The sequence below is a fragment of the Stigmatopora nigra genome, chromosome 8 (assembly GCF_051989575.1).
Source record: "Stigmatopora nigra isolate UIUO_SnigA chromosome 8, RoL_Snig_1.1, whole genome shotgun sequence".
NCBI lineage: Eukaryota > Metazoa > Chordata > Actinopteri > Syngnathiformes > Syngnathidae > Stigmatopora > Stigmatopora nigra.
Window position 1 is genome coordinate 3,377,188 of NC_135515.1, and position 16,116 is coordinate 3,393,303.

At 41.1% G+C, this 16,116-nt stretch overlaps 2 protein-coding genes across 2 annotated transcripts; both read left to right on the forward strand.

The window, feature by feature from the left end:
* The first annotated feature begins 258 nt into the window (after positions 1-258).
* Positions 259-9,007, forward strand: prdm10 (PR domain containing 10). Its single transcript, XM_077723258.1, has 24 exons — positions 259-642; positions 1,711-1,831; positions 2,004-2,110; positions 2,207-2,377; positions 2,449-2,508; positions 2,594-2,698; positions 2,761-2,938; positions 3,133-3,374; positions 3,473-3,673; positions 3,796-3,868; positions 3,954-4,071; positions 4,283-4,403; positions 4,478-4,726; positions 4,857-5,201; positions 5,271-5,426; positions 5,614-5,793; positions 5,853-5,963; positions 6,034-6,234; positions 6,398-6,541; positions 6,631-6,801; positions 6,874-7,011; positions 7,479-7,692; positions 7,813-7,910; positions 8,249-9,007. Exons 1-24 carry the CDS (start codon positions 607-609, stop codon positions 8,435-8,437), a joined length of 3,729 nt encoding a protein of 1,242 aa, XP_077579384.1. The 5' UTR covers positions 259-606; the 3' UTR covers positions 8,438-9,007.
* A 1,650-nt stretch (positions 9,008-10,657) lies between these two features.
* Positions 10,658-12,789, forward strand: LOC144200578 (uncharacterized). Its single transcript, XM_077722821.1, has 5 exons — positions 10,658-10,787; positions 10,866-11,046; positions 11,571-11,654; positions 11,716-11,814; positions 11,889-12,789. The coding sequence occupies exons 1-5, from the start codon at positions 10,747-10,749 to the stop codon at positions 12,144-12,146; spliced, it is 663 nt and encodes a 220-aa protein (XP_077578947.1). The 5' UTR covers positions 10,658-10,746; the 3' UTR covers positions 12,147-12,789.
* Positions 12,790-16,116: the final 3,327 nt, after the last annotated feature.

Sequence of the window (16,116 nt, forward strand, 5' to 3'; positions counted from 1 at the left end):
ATTGGATTTGACGTCTATTACTGTCAATGGTAGGCAATGAGGTAATACCAAAATAAATTATCTGTTAACTGGGATGAATCACATTCTGCATAATGATGAATTGAAATGTCTCATTTAACATTGTCAATTAGTGAAATATTAATCTATATTACAAAGTTGAACATATTTTTTGGTTGCAAAACATTTTGGTATGTTTTCCATTGTAACCTTAAGCAAAATAATAAAATATTGTTTTGCATCTTTTTGTTACAGATAAAAAAATATATATCAAATTACTGTTTATCCCCATGATGATCGCCGAGGGTGCAGGAGCCTATCCCAGCCAACCACAGGAACCCTGCAGTGGACATCCTGAATTGGTGGCCAGCCAATCGCAGAGCATATGGCCAATGTTTATGTCTTGCTGCTATCAAATTGAGTAAATGAGTCATTTTTTCCATAAGTAATGTTCAACATTTTATTCATTTTAATATAATAACACAAAATCTGGTGTTTTACGCAGTGAACTAGTGTATTAAATTGTCTAATGTCTACCGTTTTTGCTTGTAAATACCAACCAATCAAAAGGCTAAACACTCGCCGTTGCTGGGCAGATTATGTTAATATATGCAATACGACCGTCGCTGCAGCTACCATTCTGAGGTAAGGACAGCTTGATATTTTTCCATAAAACGCCTTAAAACGTATGATTTCCACCCCTAAAACGCGGCGTTCATGTCTTAATACTCTCACGATGATCACTATTCAAACGTGAGTCTGCTTTTGGGAGCACAAGCGACGCGAAACAAGATAGGATTTGTAGCTAGTTGACTCTGCGTCTCTGGTAGTCCCACCCAAAATGGAGCCCGTCTTCCTTGTTCCACATTCGCCTTGATGGCTGGGCTCGGCAAACTAGCGCGGGGGACGGGTGGGTCGACTCAAATACCGCACTTATTTACCGGTTTCCACAACGTTTTTCTCACAATAGCTACACCCAGGCAATAACTCGGTGACTGAAATGTTATCCGTTCCACTCATGTCGGCCTCGGAGTGACACAAAAAGGCCGAAATGCTAACACTAAACGCACGCGTTTCTACTGCTCTCATTTGGTGGTATGGTCCGATTGGGATCGACAACCTGCGGGGTTAGACAGGGGGTAAACCTTAATTACGTTCATAGACTGGTTTGGTAGGAAAATCTGACATTTAGGTTCTATTTTCTCCCCCATGCACATTGTTTCTATTGAACTACACGCGTTTGCTTTTAGGCACCAGTTCAGCGGCTGCACTGCAGTCAAAACTTAGCCGCTTCTAGTGCGCTTTACCCCCTGTTAGATTGAATTGTGCCGGGTGACCATTGCACTTGAGTGCGATGGATCACTCTGTTGTTTGTTTTTAAATGTCCACTGAAAATACATCACTGAAATAAACTATATATACAAATATAATTATAGAATTGCTTTTATTGACTTTTTTCTGCAGGGCTATTTATAATAGCCAAGCAGATGACTTCCACTTTATTTCAATATCTCTTCTGCCACAAATTCATTGTTTTATGACATATTTTGCACTAAGTAATGAAGATATAACTGTCTGACAGTGGAAACGTATGTATATGACTTTATTAACATTGTTCCACTGTGTTTTGGTAGAGATCATTAATTTTATCATGCAAATTTCACATCATTAATGCATACATTTTCTTTATAAATGGTGTTTTTTTTTTTTTAGGTTGTTTTTCTTCTTGCCTGGGGAAAACGAAATCTCAAATTGCCAAATCTAGAATTGCACTCTGCATACAGAATCAAGATTTTTTTTCCGCCGGGGAGTCCTGACATAATAGCAAGTGATGGTAAGTTTACAGTATTGCTGTAGTAGTAATTGCATTTTTAGATAATGAGACATATCGGTACATTGTATTGGTTTATTCAACAGTTAATGCATTTCATTTCAGTTCATTGTTTTACTTTTGGGCCCAACTACATCATTAAATGTGTTATTGTTATGGCATGATGCAATCATAGGTGATGCTGGTCCGACTGCGGTGACTGGCATCGCCATGGAAACCAAACCGGAGTCCGCCACTGTGTGGAATCAGTCCGGGAACACGGATTCAGCCGATGCCACCCAGGTGACAAGAATGACAGAAAACAGTTCATGTCATGCATACCTTCATTCTAGTTTACCCCATTTGTGACATTGGGTACTTTTTTTCGTGTGGTTCAAGGTTCATTTCGAGGGTGGCACGGTGGCCCAAATAGTTTACAGTGGAGATGGTAGCGACCAGGCACGGGGGCAACAGCAACAAGTGGTCTACACGGCTGACGGGAACTCGTATACGTCGGTGGAGTCGGCGGAGCATACGCTTGTCTATATTCACCCTGCAAATGCCACCCAGGTAAGGGTAAAAAAAAATTCTGCATTTTTCTTAGTCGGGGGTTTAATAAACTTTTTTTTTTCTTTTTCTAGGCCGTCTTTGCAGATCAACCGCAAGTAGCATACATCCAGCAGGATGGCACCTCCCAGCAGGTGCGGCTATCCGAATTGTTCATATATTTGTTTGCCTTAGACACAGTTTTTAATCAATTTTTATTAAATCTATGTCCCTGGAAAGGTTGCAGTTTTGCTTCCAAGTGGGCAAAACGTCAACACCGCCAGTCTACATGTCCTCAGCAATGTGGCCGAGGCACCGCAGTCCACACTTGAACCTACGCCTCAGGTACTCACTCATATTTTGAGTTAAAAAAAAAAAAGTTAAAAGAACGGTCAATATTCCCACAGGAGCAACTACCCGTTTCCAACTCGTTGGCCTCTATGGCTGACATGGCAGATTCCTCATCCAGCCCACTCGGAGTCATGGACACCACGGACGACTCTGAAGAAGATGATGATGATGACGAGGATGACTTGGACATTGTCGACTGGGAGCCTCGTCAGCGGTTCAACCCTCATAACCTCTGTACGTATTGACTTCCCTATGTTTTTCACTCTTATTTACTTATTGTACAGTAATCACCCAACCCTGCTTTGAGTAATGTATCCAAAATTTGAACAATAACTCAAGTAACAAACAATATGGGTATTTACAAGTCATTATTTGTATATAAGTGGAAAATAACTGTACTAAAAATAAACCCCTTAATCTTTTGTTAGGGTGCGAGGAATGCAATAACGCCAACCCGTCAGATTGTCTCAACCATGGCCCCCTCCATCCCATCCCCAACCGGCCGGTGATGTCCAAGGCTCGTGCCAGCCTCCCATTGATCCTTTATATTGACCGCTTCCTGGGCGGGGTCTTCTCCAAGAGGTACATCCCCAAGCGCACACAGTTTGGCCCTGTGGATGGACCCCTAGTGTCCCAGAGTGAACTAGGGGAAAACTATATTCATCTAAAAGTGAGTCTGCGACATTTGAAATTATTTTCAACAACCATATTTTCTGGCGTAAAATTGTTCACAAAATGATGGGTTTACCGTTTCTATCATGGCTTCAGCTTTGCATCCTGGACGCCGAAAAAAACTTAGAAAAATCACAGGACTCGTGGCTGGACTTGTCTGACGAGGACAGCTGCAACTGGATGATGTTCATCAGGCCAGCCCAGAACCATTTAGAGCAGAATCTGGTGGCGTACCAGTATGGCCCTGACATTTTCTACACCACCATCAAGAACATTGAGCCCAAGCAAGAGCTTAAGGTGGATACCAATTCATATGCCAGTATATTATTCAGAGAGAATGTGCTGTAAAAATATCTTGGACACTTATCACATCAATGACAAGCAGTGAGTAAGAATATAAACTTTTGATCTCTCCTCAGGTTTGGTATGCGGCCACATACGCAGAGTTTGTCAATCAGAAGCTGCACAGCGTTACAGAAGAAGAGAGAAAAGGTTAGCATTGTTAGCATTGAAGCCAGAAGCTAACACACAACCACAATGACTTGTGGCAACAATAATAACAAGATGTACTTCTCAGTTTTGCGGGAACTGGAGAAGAACTGGCCTTGCTACGAGTGCAGTCGGCGCTTTGTGAGCTCTGAGCAACTCCAACAGCATCTCAACATGCATGACAACCTGATTCAATCTGTCAGCAGGTACAGAACTACCTGAGGAATTTTGAATATCAAGTAAAAGTTGGTTCATTTTGGCCAGTGTGTTTTTACACACTGATTAAATGATAGAAATATGTTAGAGTATTGGACCATTAAAAACACATTGGAAATATTTTTTTACGTTGTTGTCCTTTCTGTTAAGTCATGTTTTATTCACTTTTTCCGGATGTCATTCCTCCCCTTTCTTTTCCAGGTCCAGAGGGCGTGGGCGGGCCAGAGGCAGGAAGCGATTTGGTACTGGTAGGAGGCCAGGGCGACCACCGAAATTCATACGTTTAGATGCACCGGTTGAAGATGAAGTGGACAAGACGACGGTAAGGACCCTGTGTTCGCTTACCGTTAAACATGTCGTTAGTTTCAACTTTGGACACCTGTTTTTTTTTCCAAGGACGAGATAGATCTTGCCGAGGCACAGCCGTTAGACGAGCCAGCAGAGACGGTGCAAAATGGCGTCGAAGTGACCGTATCGGAGCCGGACACAGAAACCGAGGGCCAAACCGCACCCTCAGCGGCGGGGGTCTCGGGAGCTCCACCCCCTAGTGTGGTGGATCCGCCTCTTAAGGAGGAGCTAGCTCAGAGCGACCAGTCGGAAGCGCCGCTCCCGTCTCCGGATGTGAGACGTTTGAAAAGGATGCGGGTGAGACGGAATCAAATTCAACTCAAAATTAACATGATTAATAATGACTAAATTTTTTAATGTAAAGAAAAATCTAAAAACGACATGCTCCCCCATCGAAATTGAAACTAAACTTTTTGTTGTTCGCCAGAGCGCGTCACTGCAGCATCACTTCATCCGAAAGACCTTCCGTCCCTTCAAGTGCAAACACTGCGAGAAGGCCTTCCGCGACAAAGAAAAACTGGAGCAGCATTTGCGCGTACATGGCCGCAACAGCTTCCTCTTCCCGTGCCACCTGTGCACTAAAACCTTCTTGACTGACACGGCACTCGACGACCATTTACTAGTTCACGCCGGGAACCGCGCTTACCCTTGCCTACTCTGCACCGATATCTTCGACAAGGCCGACGCACTAAAGGACCACATTGAAGTGCACGTCGTGGATGGCAACTTCACCTGTCCGGCCTGCAAAAAGACTTTCCCCGACTTTATCCAGGTCAGTAGCGGTGCATCTTTTTATTTTTTCCCATAGATATAAAATTTGACGTTTATGAAATTCCCCCAGGTGAAGAAGCACATGCGCTGCTTCCATTCTGAAAAGCTATTCCAGTGCCCAAACTGCGAAAAGGCCTTTTGTCGGCCGGATAAATTGCGTCTACACATGCTGCGCCACTCGGATCGCCGGGATTTCCTGTGCTCCACATGTGGGAAGCAGTTTAAGGTGACAATGCAATTTATTATTCACATTATTTAAGGAAAAAAGGGGCCCTAAAATGAGTCTTAAGAGTCTAATTTGTGCGAATATAAGCGGTAGCCTTGATTCAGACATTTTTTTAGTGATGAATACGGCTTATATGCGAGAAATTACAGTATATTTTATATATATAATTTGTAGTTTTTTTTTCCAGAGAAAGGACAAACTGCGGGAGCACATGCAGCGCATGCACAATCCAGAACGAGAAGCTAAGAAGGCCGAGCGCAGCCACCGCGCTAAAAGCCAGAAAATGAAGATCCCCACCACTGACTTTGAGAGCTTTATGTTCAAATGCAGGCTGTGCATGATGGGATTCCGACGTAGAGGAATGTTGGTGAGTCTGAAAAGGTGGACTAAATAAGCTATCATGATATTTAATAATTGTCTTTGCAGGTCAATCATTTGTCCAAGCGTCACCCCGACATGCGAGTCAATGACGTCCCAGAGTTGACTTTACCCATTATCAAGCCCAATAGGGATTACTACTGCCAGTATTGTGACAAGGTGACGACTCTAACACATTCTCAATGTTGCCGTACATATGAAGTTATTATTTAAATTGTAATTTTTGTAGGTGTATAAGAGCGCCAGTAAGAGGAAATCGCATATACTGAAGAACCACCCAGGGGCGGAATTGCCACCCAGCATTCGCAAGCTGCGTCCGGCCGCTCCTGGCGAACCCGACCCAATGCTAACCACGCACACGCAGTTAGCGGGCACCATCGCCTATGCGCCTGTGTGTTGCCCACATTGCGCCAAGCAATACAGCAGCAAGGTGAGCCTGAGGAAATTCAGTACATTAAAAAAAATCCTGGTTATGTCCACCAATAACACTGAAAAGTATTGAAGTGTTGTCAAGTAAATCCAATGAGAGATGAAATTTAAAGATTAAAAAAGGATGATTTTGTAATTTTTTTCCACATGTATATCCTCCTCAGACTAAAATGGTGCAGCACATCCGAAAAAAGCATCCAGAGTTCGCTCAGCACGTCCACAACATTCAAACTCAACTCCCGACGACCATCATCAACAATACGCCACCCGTCATCAGCACGGACGGCGGCACCGCTGAAGCCGTCGTGGTTAGTCACAAATGCAATTTAGCATGGAAAGTCAGAGAAAAAGACCCACAATCATAACCACTTTTTATTTCTTTTTTTTGAAATTGCAGACCACCGACTTATTAACCCAGGCCATGACGGAACTCTCTCAGACTCTGACGACTGATTACAGAACCCCACAGGGGGACTACCAGCGGATACAATACATCCCCGTGTCCCAGGCTGGAGGCAACTTGTCCCAGCAGCAGCACATTCAGTTGCAGGTGGTCCACGTGGCCCCGGTAAGAACACATTTAAAAAATAAAAAATAAAATGGAAAGGCCCTTGATAGTCACTGTTTTTGTCTTTCCAAGGCTCCCTCGCCGCACTCTCAGCAGCAAGCTGTGGATGTCAACCAACTGCACGACCCCAATGGCTACAGCCAGCACGCTATCCAGGTGCAACAGATCCAGGTCGCGGAACCTTCTGCTCCTGGACAAGGTGTAGATCAGGTGGGAGCCCCCTAGTGTTAGACGTATTATGTGACTAAGTGGAGATTTGACCTAACCTGAAAAAGCCAATTAAGTGTATATTCTTTGTGTTTTTAGCTAGTCTGTTGCTCTTCTCCCTTTTTAAAAATAAAAACCCAGAATTTTTTTTCCTAACATTAAAAATAGATTTTTGTAATGGACTATAAATCACTTGTTTTATATATAGTTGGCTAGGCCTTCAACTTAGGCTCAGATAACTTTTTTTTAATTTCGGACAATTATGTGATAGTTTCTTTATCCTGTTGTTATTCCTTTTCATATTATTAATTTAACATATATTGTTTGTACATAGTTTCTGCTAAAATTTCAAAAAATACCACTCGTATAAATGGACCAAATATTGCCAGTTTGAAATTATTGCATTCCTTCCATCCACCATAATGGCAGTCACATATTTCTTAATCATCAATCTCTGATGTTTTTCTCAGGTGACAGGTCCACCTCTCAGCCCTAACTCACAACAGACCAATGAGGAGCTGAGCCCTACCCAGTTGGCTCCCAACCAGAATCTTCAGAGTGGAGGGCCTGCTCAACAACAGACGCCTCAGCAGCAACAACAACAACAACAACAACAACAGCAACAGCAGGGGGCGGTGCAGCACGCCTACATACAATCCGGCAATTGGAACTACCGAGGCTACCGTAAGTTTGGCGCACTCACGAGTTGTTAGCAGTAACTCCCACAGTTCTCAAAAAAAAGAGTAGTTTAGAAAATTATCTTTGGACTTTGACCGCTCAGTAACTGAAATTCTACCCAATTAGCATCCGAGATCCAAATGATGACACTACCTCAGACTCAGTACGTCATCACTGAGGCTACCGCACCTGCGCCCGGACCTGACAGCAACCAGGTGAAAACGGTGAGTGTAATCAACTCATTCACTTGTATTGAATTTGTAAAGAACAGATAGTAATAGTAGTTTTTACACAATAAATACAATCTTTAGATTTGCAACAAATATTGCACCATATCTTGATCAATAATTCTCGTTTTGGTATCAAAGTATGTGAACTGTTTATTTAACTTTTTATTATTATAATTTTTTAAAGTTTTTAGGATTATTTTTTTAGGTTAACCAGTTAAAGTATTTGTACTCTACACATAATGGAATGTTTATTTCTTTTTCCCCCTTCTATTTATTTGCAGTTTTAATGGCTGTTATTCAGATTAATGAATTTTTACTCTGGGGCTCTCCAGACGCACTACGTCATCTCCGATGGTCAATCGGAGCTCGACCCGAGCAAGGCTTCGGCACCCCCAAGCGCCGGTCCAAATCCCGTGGAACAATTAGAGACGCCGGCCAGCCGTCAATCCACCACGCAGTACATCATAACCACCACTACTGACGGGACCGGCGCCAGCCAAGTCCGAATCACCAAACCGTAAATTTCCTTGAACTTTGACAACCGAGAATTGAAGCCAACCAAGTCCTTTTCAAAGCGGCCATCTTGGATCCGCAGAAGAGATCCCCATTTTTTTGTTCTCCGGGAAAACAAAGTAGTTTTTTTTTCTTTAGTAATCCTGAGTAGAATTTGGGTTGGTTTTCAATCATCATTGTAATTGACATACTTGTCAATCAGTGTGAATTAATCATTGGGAGAAAAAAAAACAAAAAGACACGTTATCGGACAAAATGAAGACCAGCACAGTTTTATGTGTTTGTAAAGTGTTATGTTTTGTTGTGTTTCTGTCCCACAATGCAACGGGTGACAAGTTATTTGCATTATCTGGGCAATCATCTCCTGCTCAAATAGCAGTAAGATTATTTTAATCTATTTTAGACAGCCACAAAAATTCTTTATTTGTGAAGTAAAATATGCAAGGATTGCAGTTCAATGGCACGGTTGTTGTTTATAATTCTAGAATGATGTTTACAGTGTCCTCAACCATGGATATAATAATAATATTTTATTTTATGTATAAAAAAATATAGCCTTGAATTGTTTTAACAAAAATTGCAGTATTTTGTTTTTATTTACGGAAAATTTCAACTCAAAACATTCAAATTTCACCTAAAACTCACTTATAATATTGCATAACGACATGCCCAATATAAATAATACTTAATCAAACCTCTTGCAAATTTGTTCATAAGTTATCACAAAATTCCTTTGTGGACCTCTATGACCTTTGACCCCGTGACTCCGCAATGTAATCAATCATCTGTTTTATATTTCAAACACCTTACAAAATAGACCATCCCTTTATTCATTCTTGAGCTATCGCTAATTACTTTTTCTAGTCTATGACCTTAATACCCAAAAGATGATAGTTCACTTTACATGATAATTACATATGAGTTGATTCCAGGTTGGAGCGCCATGGCTTTGAAGTGGCCATGTTGCTCTCAGGGGTGTGGCCTATCTTAATCTCCCGGTTTGTACCTGTTCTACAAGCTCGTCAGGTAAATCGAAAGTCTATCGGCATGTTGTTCTAATTCTTTTCCATTTGTTTTTTCAGAGTGGGGGCAACAGGCCTCGTGCCCATGCCTCAGCTGATGCTCGGGGGTGACGGGGGCGCGCGGGCGGCCCTGGATCGAGCCCACCGACGGGGGCCGCTGGCGGAACCTGTTCAGGATAACCTGGAAAAGACGCACAGGTGAGTTTGATTTCCTGTTTATGGCCAACGTTAGACACAGAATGAGATTGTTTTTTTTTTACATTGAATGGTGTATAGTATAATGAGTCCATAAATGTAACAATGCAGTGTGGTTTATGAGTAATATCACTCCAAGCACTAAAAAATGTGAATGAATGAATGAAAAGTGTTTGTTTTGGGCAATCCCACAAATCAAACCATGATTCTTTTTTTTATTTGAAATACCAAACTCAGAGGCACATGCAACCCTATCGTTAATGATAATATTAAATATTTGAATTTAGCCTTGGAACATTAATGACAGGTGCCCTTTGACCTTTCACCATTCACACCAGAACACCATTTTATATTTGGGCCAAAACAATAATTGACAGACATAACAGACCCACCGACTCATCCCACGACAAATTAATTTGACCCCTGCCATGCTACACACAGCTCGCCTCAAACAACTGGTGATATTCCCACGCCGTCCACCTCATCACTTTCCCTGTCACGGTGGAAGAAAAGTCGGACCCTCGTCTTTGCAATATGTGGCACTTCCCTGCTCTTGCTTGCCGTCTCCATTTACCTGGAAAAGGTGAGTTGGCTAGCGACGTTGCTGTGCCTAATGCTAGGCGTCTGTGGCTACTTGCTGCTAAGCTACTTGAAGTCAGCCCGTCAACGGCAACCCACCCCATCAGTACGTGAAGAAGTCCTCACCCAACGAGGGATGATTGTCGATGAGTGGTGAGGATTTTTTTTTGAAGGCCCAAAACCTTCAAGGGGTTTTTTGTACTTATTTTGTGTATTTGCTGCTTTAGGTGTCCGAGTCCAGATGTTAAAGGTCCAGGCGTCTCCGTTCCTTTGGCAATGGCTTTGGCCGACAGCCTGCTTCTGAGTGTGCTCCAGGAGCCTCTAGCGGACCCTAGTAGGCCCCGGGTACAGGATCTCCTCTCCAGGCTGGAGGTGGGTAATAAGACGGGACAAAGCATAGCCCCTCGGTCACTTTTTACAAAGTTTAAGTGATTTCTTGTCCTTTTTCGTTGCAGTCCACGTTCCAAAATCTGGAAAGTGTATACGAGCGGTGTGAATCCAGAGAGGAGGACCGTGTTTTGATGGAAAAAGTCACCCTGGTTCAAAGTTATCTGCATAAAAGGTAAGGTGAAGAGGTCGGGAATTAGATGTGATGGATTTCTGGGTGGGTCGTTTTTTCAAATTTTTTCTTCAATTTTAGGAGTAGTTCGCTTAGGAGGCTTCTCAAGGTTCAAGCTGAATATGAGTCCAGGGTTAAGGAACTGCGGGAGGGTGTGGAGGAGAACTGGGGCCGACTTGAGGAGCTTCATACCGCCGTCACGCTCACAAATCAAGGCGTTGAAGACCGAGTGGACTTGGCCTCGGCTCATCAGGATGTGGAGGTAAGGAAAAAGCTCAAAGGCTCTTAAGTTTTTTTTCTTCTTGTTCTACCCTTGGGATGTATGCATAAATCATTGGAATTTTTAAATCTAGATTTCATGCATTTTATTTGCACCCTTGAGACAATAGATCAAATTTTAGTACTAACTTACAAAACTAAAGAAATGAAAATTGTCCAAAAGGGAAAAAAATGGCAGACTTGCTGTTGATTTATTTTGGAATTTATCATATTTTATTATTTATTATATCATATTGAGTTTTAGATACAATTTTCTAACCAATTTTTAACATAAAATAAATGAAATTTGTCCAAAAATACATTTTCTCATCTCATAGTGCTATTAAAAATTTATATTTCATATTAAATTTCATATCAGGACTCTTTTTATTTCCCCTTTCTTACAACATACGAGTTTTCTGAAATCCACCAAATCATCCACAACAACATTTTGTGAAATTTTATGCACGAATGCTTGCTATTTTCTGCTGCATTGCCTTCTCATTAATATTTCATATTTGGACAAAGACTTCATTTGCAGTTCTGAACCACCATCGAGAACAACTGGAGGGTTGCCAGGATCTTCTAAAAGACAGCACACAGCTCCTCCAGGTAAACATTTCTTATTCCTTTCCCTCTCCTGGGATCTTTTCCACATCCCTCTTTCCCACAGGAGTTGTTATGGAGTCACGGCCATGCAGGAAACACCCTCAAAAACTGCACCAGTGAATCCGTGTGGCCCGAAATGCTTCTCCAGTCCAACTTGGAGCAGGTAAAAAAAAAGCGAATTACGTTTGCCCAACGTATATTTCTTCCCCTAAACACATTTTTTTGTGGTTTTTCTAGTTGGACGAGGTGCGAGAGAGCTTCATATCCCTGGAGCAGCAGACCACCACCTTCCAAGCCCACCTAAAGGGCCTGGCCGTGGGGAAAGAGGCCATCAGGGCCCCCTCCCCGGAGCCCAAAATCCCCCCCGAGCACCAGGATTCCGACGATGACTCGGATGCTCGCAAGTCTTTGTGTGAAAGGTCGGCGCAGCGTTTGTCCTCCACGATGGGACGTTTACGTAAATCTGGAAAAAAGACTAAATTGATTGGGCATTAGCAATTGTACATTCATGGAATGATGTGTCTAAATTATACAACAAGGCGTTGTTCCTGAATTCGACACTAGAGGGCGCATGGCTATCACGTGTGGGCATGCAGCTGGAAAAAGCACTTTGCGTTAAAGTGATTCCCGGTGTGTTCGAAGAAGTTGGAGATAGGTTATGAATAAGTATTGAGGAAATGTTTGTTAAAATATGAGCCAGGATATTCAACCAATGTCACCGTTTCAGATCCAAATCGGCAGTTTGCTTTAATTTGGGGAATCCCAAATTGCTGCTTCAAACTTCCTGATGAGTTTACACTGGTGAGTCCTGATTTTTTTTCTATATACTGTTATAATATGTCCTTAAATGTGCATGTCATTTGATAAAACTGTTGCTGATTTTGACCCTTGAAAAGTCATGGATCAGAGCATTATATCAGGTCACTAGATCTTAATTTATTCACATATTAATTACATTTTAATGCTCAAACAGTCTAAATGTGTGCATTCCCTATCATCATATGACTGAATTCCTGAAAACCAATGTTTGTGACTAAATGCTAGTGGGCCAATCCAGCAAATTGATGCTTGTATGGGTTATATTGTTTTTATTGTCAAATTAAAGATCCCCTAAAATATATTAAATCATATCAAATGACACATTATTTCTGGGAATACTTGATGTTTGCACTGACGCTATTTTAACTCTAGATCAAGGGTGGCAAACAAGTTAGACAGCCAAAAAAATCCAATCTGCCCAATTATTTTTTTCAATATAATATATATAATAATAATAATATAATAGTATTATTTGTTTTAAGAGAGAATAAAAATAAGACAGTATATACAAAACATAATAAGAACCAAAGAGCTACATTCATTTTGGCCTGGAACCGCAATGGGCTCGAGAGCCGCCTGTTGGCCACTATTACTCTAGATATACCATGTATTTTTTTTAATCTTTAAAATGTTTTTTGGTAAGTTGTAAATTGAAGGTAGAAGAAAGGTTGAGCAAGGTCAATGCCGGAAGTGTTTTTGTTATTATTCTAAACGAAGGTGACCTCTTGACCTTAGCTTCTTTGATCCCAAATTCAATTATGTCGTAGAAGGTTTGCTGGACTCCCCCCTCGTTAAATATGAAATCGTACAAAAGTAAACACAGATGCCATGTTGGACTCAAGCAAGCAGGGCGGCGCCGTTGGGTTTTTGCCTCGGGGGTTTTGGAACTAGAGAATGTTCGAAGGTTGTCGTCATGGCAACGTTGCCGGACAATGAGTAAACTCATTAAAAAGCTTTTTTTGGGGGTTAAGTTTTATATAACCTTGACTTTATTTATATATGTTTCTCGTGTCACAGATTGAAGGAAAGTTATGTTTCAAAGCTTCTCAAGTGTAGTGTTATTTAACAAAATAAGCTACTTGGGGAAAGGTCAATCCCTTGATTTAACCTGACAATTACTGCAGGTCGAATTTCACACGCATTTTACAGTAGCGTAAGGAAACATATTTCAATAAAAATCTTCAGATATAAGCTTTGTTTTTCTTCTTTGACAGGATATTGGGAAGCTTAGATAGGCTAGTCTAGTACACAGCAGCAGTGGTTGTTGTCAGGATTATTAGTTTTACATTATTATATATTTGCTGGCAATGAATTGAATTTTCATTGAGAACTATTCAGTTTTTTAAATGTTTGTGTGAATGTAATGACTGAAAGTTGGCTGGTAGTTAAAGTAAATGTGAATAGTTTTCATATTTTGTCATCTATGAAAGTTTGTTGATTAGATAAACTTACATGCTAAACTAAAGTAGGCAAACTAAGGAAAGCTAAAACTTACTAAAGTCATCATATTTTTGTTATGTTTTAATAACAATACTTGCACTTTACATCTTACAATAGGACTGGGGAAACTTAAAAAAAACATTTGCATTGAAAAACCATAAAATCTTAATTATTCTTTGACACGATATGTACGTGCTAAGCTAGGCTAGCTCAGTGGTTTTGTTTGCTAAATGGCGCGTTTGAATGTTGTCTACTTTAATTGTTTGTTGTTATTTGTGCACTTAATCTAATTATAGTTGTATAATGACAATAATTCAATTCAATCATTTTAAATGTTTGTGTACTAACGGAAAGTTAACAACTATTTTCGCTAAACCAACAGTGTCCAGTTATCCAACCTAGTGGGGCCATTTTGTGTCCAAATCGTTTAAAATGAGTAACGGTGTTGTTTTGACACAAATGCTAGTTATTAGGGAAAGGTAAAAATAAAGAAATTTTCAAAAACTTGACATCACCGGCCTAACTAGAGCTCGCTAAAGTACGCTAACGCTCACGAATGGCGTCACCCGCTCGCCGTTTTGTTTGTCTAACGGCACCTGTGCCGCGTTTGGATGTGAAAACGACATTAGAAACATCATAAAATCATGCCAAGGGCTTTGTAGCTATACCGATATTGTGTGTTTGTTGATTTAAGACGTGTTTTTGCTGCGAGCGGACACGTGCGTCACATCAAAAAGGCCATGCACAGATGTGCGTAATTAGCAACATGGCAGACATTTGGAGGGAGCAAAGGTCCATAAAGTGGCAGATTATTATGCTTGGTTTCATAATTTAGAGGGATAAAGTCATACTTTTGCCAGAATGAATGAGAAAAGTGATGAAAAAACAAATGTTTTCGTTTGAAATAAAGCTGGGGGATAATATATAGTCACTGTTTTAACAACATGAGGAATAATACAGGGATATAGTAGAAATTATTACTAAAATATTTGATTTTATTTGTTTAGAATAGTCATATTTTCAGATATTTTGAATTAGAGCATATTTCTATTTAAAAGACTATCTTGATCATTTAAGAGTATAAAAAAATCATTTTTTGCAAGTATTACTCCCCGAAAAATACAGCATTTTTAATCAAAACATCTGCATTTAATTTTTTAAAAACATTAAACAGAAAAATGTTCTTCAACTGCAAAACTGAAAATAACCAAGAAATAGTAAATGTTACTTTGCTGACACCCATTGGTAAAAAAGAGTATAGCAAGTCTTGTGCGCCTATGAGCCACACCCTTGATTCAGTCATATTTTTTGATACAAATACGGCTTATATGCGAGTATAAATACAGTAGTTCACATTCATCATTGTTGTTATCTTAAAATCCCATTTGTAAAACGCAATACACTAAATGGACAGTTGCCTATAACCCCCACACCCCCTCATATGTTAGCAATTGGCCAAAATATGTCATTAGAAGAGCCGTGTTATCATCCCTCTTGCTTTTAAGAGCTCCTTCCCTCCATCGCAGCACCTGTCTTTTATCTCTGGCTAATACTCCCCGTCAGCTGCCAAACATGTGGAGCGCTTAATAACTCTTAAATCCCCGCAAAGTCATCATTTTTCCCCCCCGAGTGTGCACGGACAGCTGCTACGAAGATGTTGCCACTCTTTTTTTTTTCATTCCTACTCATAACTCAAAGCCTGCGCCCGATCGACCTGCGCCACCTGCGCCGTTAGCGTGCCGCTAAGCAAACACGGCGTACAAAAGCGGCGGACGCGCGACGACGTGGCCGCGCAGTCCACGTCCGATCACCCCCAGTGATGTTGAATAGGGAGAAAATGGAGGAGGAGGGGAAGAAAACGCTGATGGCCATTCAACGCGTGTCAGGCGTATACAAAGGCGGGCTGCGGCGCATTGGCGCTAGCTCGCGCTAATGGACTTCTTTCTCTCGAGACAGATCGGGGGTGTCAAACTCACTTTGGTTCATGGGCTAGATTCATAGACCTCGTGGCCTAGACCAATCTATTTTTGGCGAGCTTTTGAGACGACGTTAGACGTCCGTTAGAACCAGATTGGACAAAAAGGAGACATTTTTAAGTGAATTGGACATATATTGTTGTCAATGGCAGGCAATGAGGTCATTTTGCGTCACTTTCTTGCCATTTTTGGTGTTTTTTGGTCAATTTTGGCCATTTTTTCTTGATTTT

Bases quoted from the DNA above. Each gene is read 5' to 3' on its own strand.
- LOC144200578 (XM_077722821.1), top strand. From the start codon at position 10,747: ATGGAAAAAGTCACCCTGGTTCAAAGTTATCTGCATAAAAG. The intron at 10,788-10,865 runs GTAAGGTGAAGA...CTTCAATTTTAG, and splicing joins CAAAGTTATCTGCATAAAAG to GAGTAGTTCGCTTAGGAGGC. The intron at 11,815-11,888 runs GTAAAAAAAAAG...TGGTTTTTCTAG, and splicing joins TCCAGTCCAACTTGGAGCAG to TTGGACGAGGTGCGAGAGAG.
- prdm10 (XM_077723258.1), top strand. From the start codon at position 607: ATGCAATACGACCGTCGCTGCAGCTACCATTCTGAG. The intron at 2,699-2,760 runs GTACTCACTCAT...ATATTCCCACAG, and splicing joins CACTTGAACCTACGCCTCAG to GAGCAACTACCCGTTTCCAA. The intron at 5,427-5,613 runs GTGACAATGCAA...TTTTTTTTCCAG, and splicing joins CATGTGGGAAGCAGTTTAAG to AGAAAGGACAAACTGCGGGA.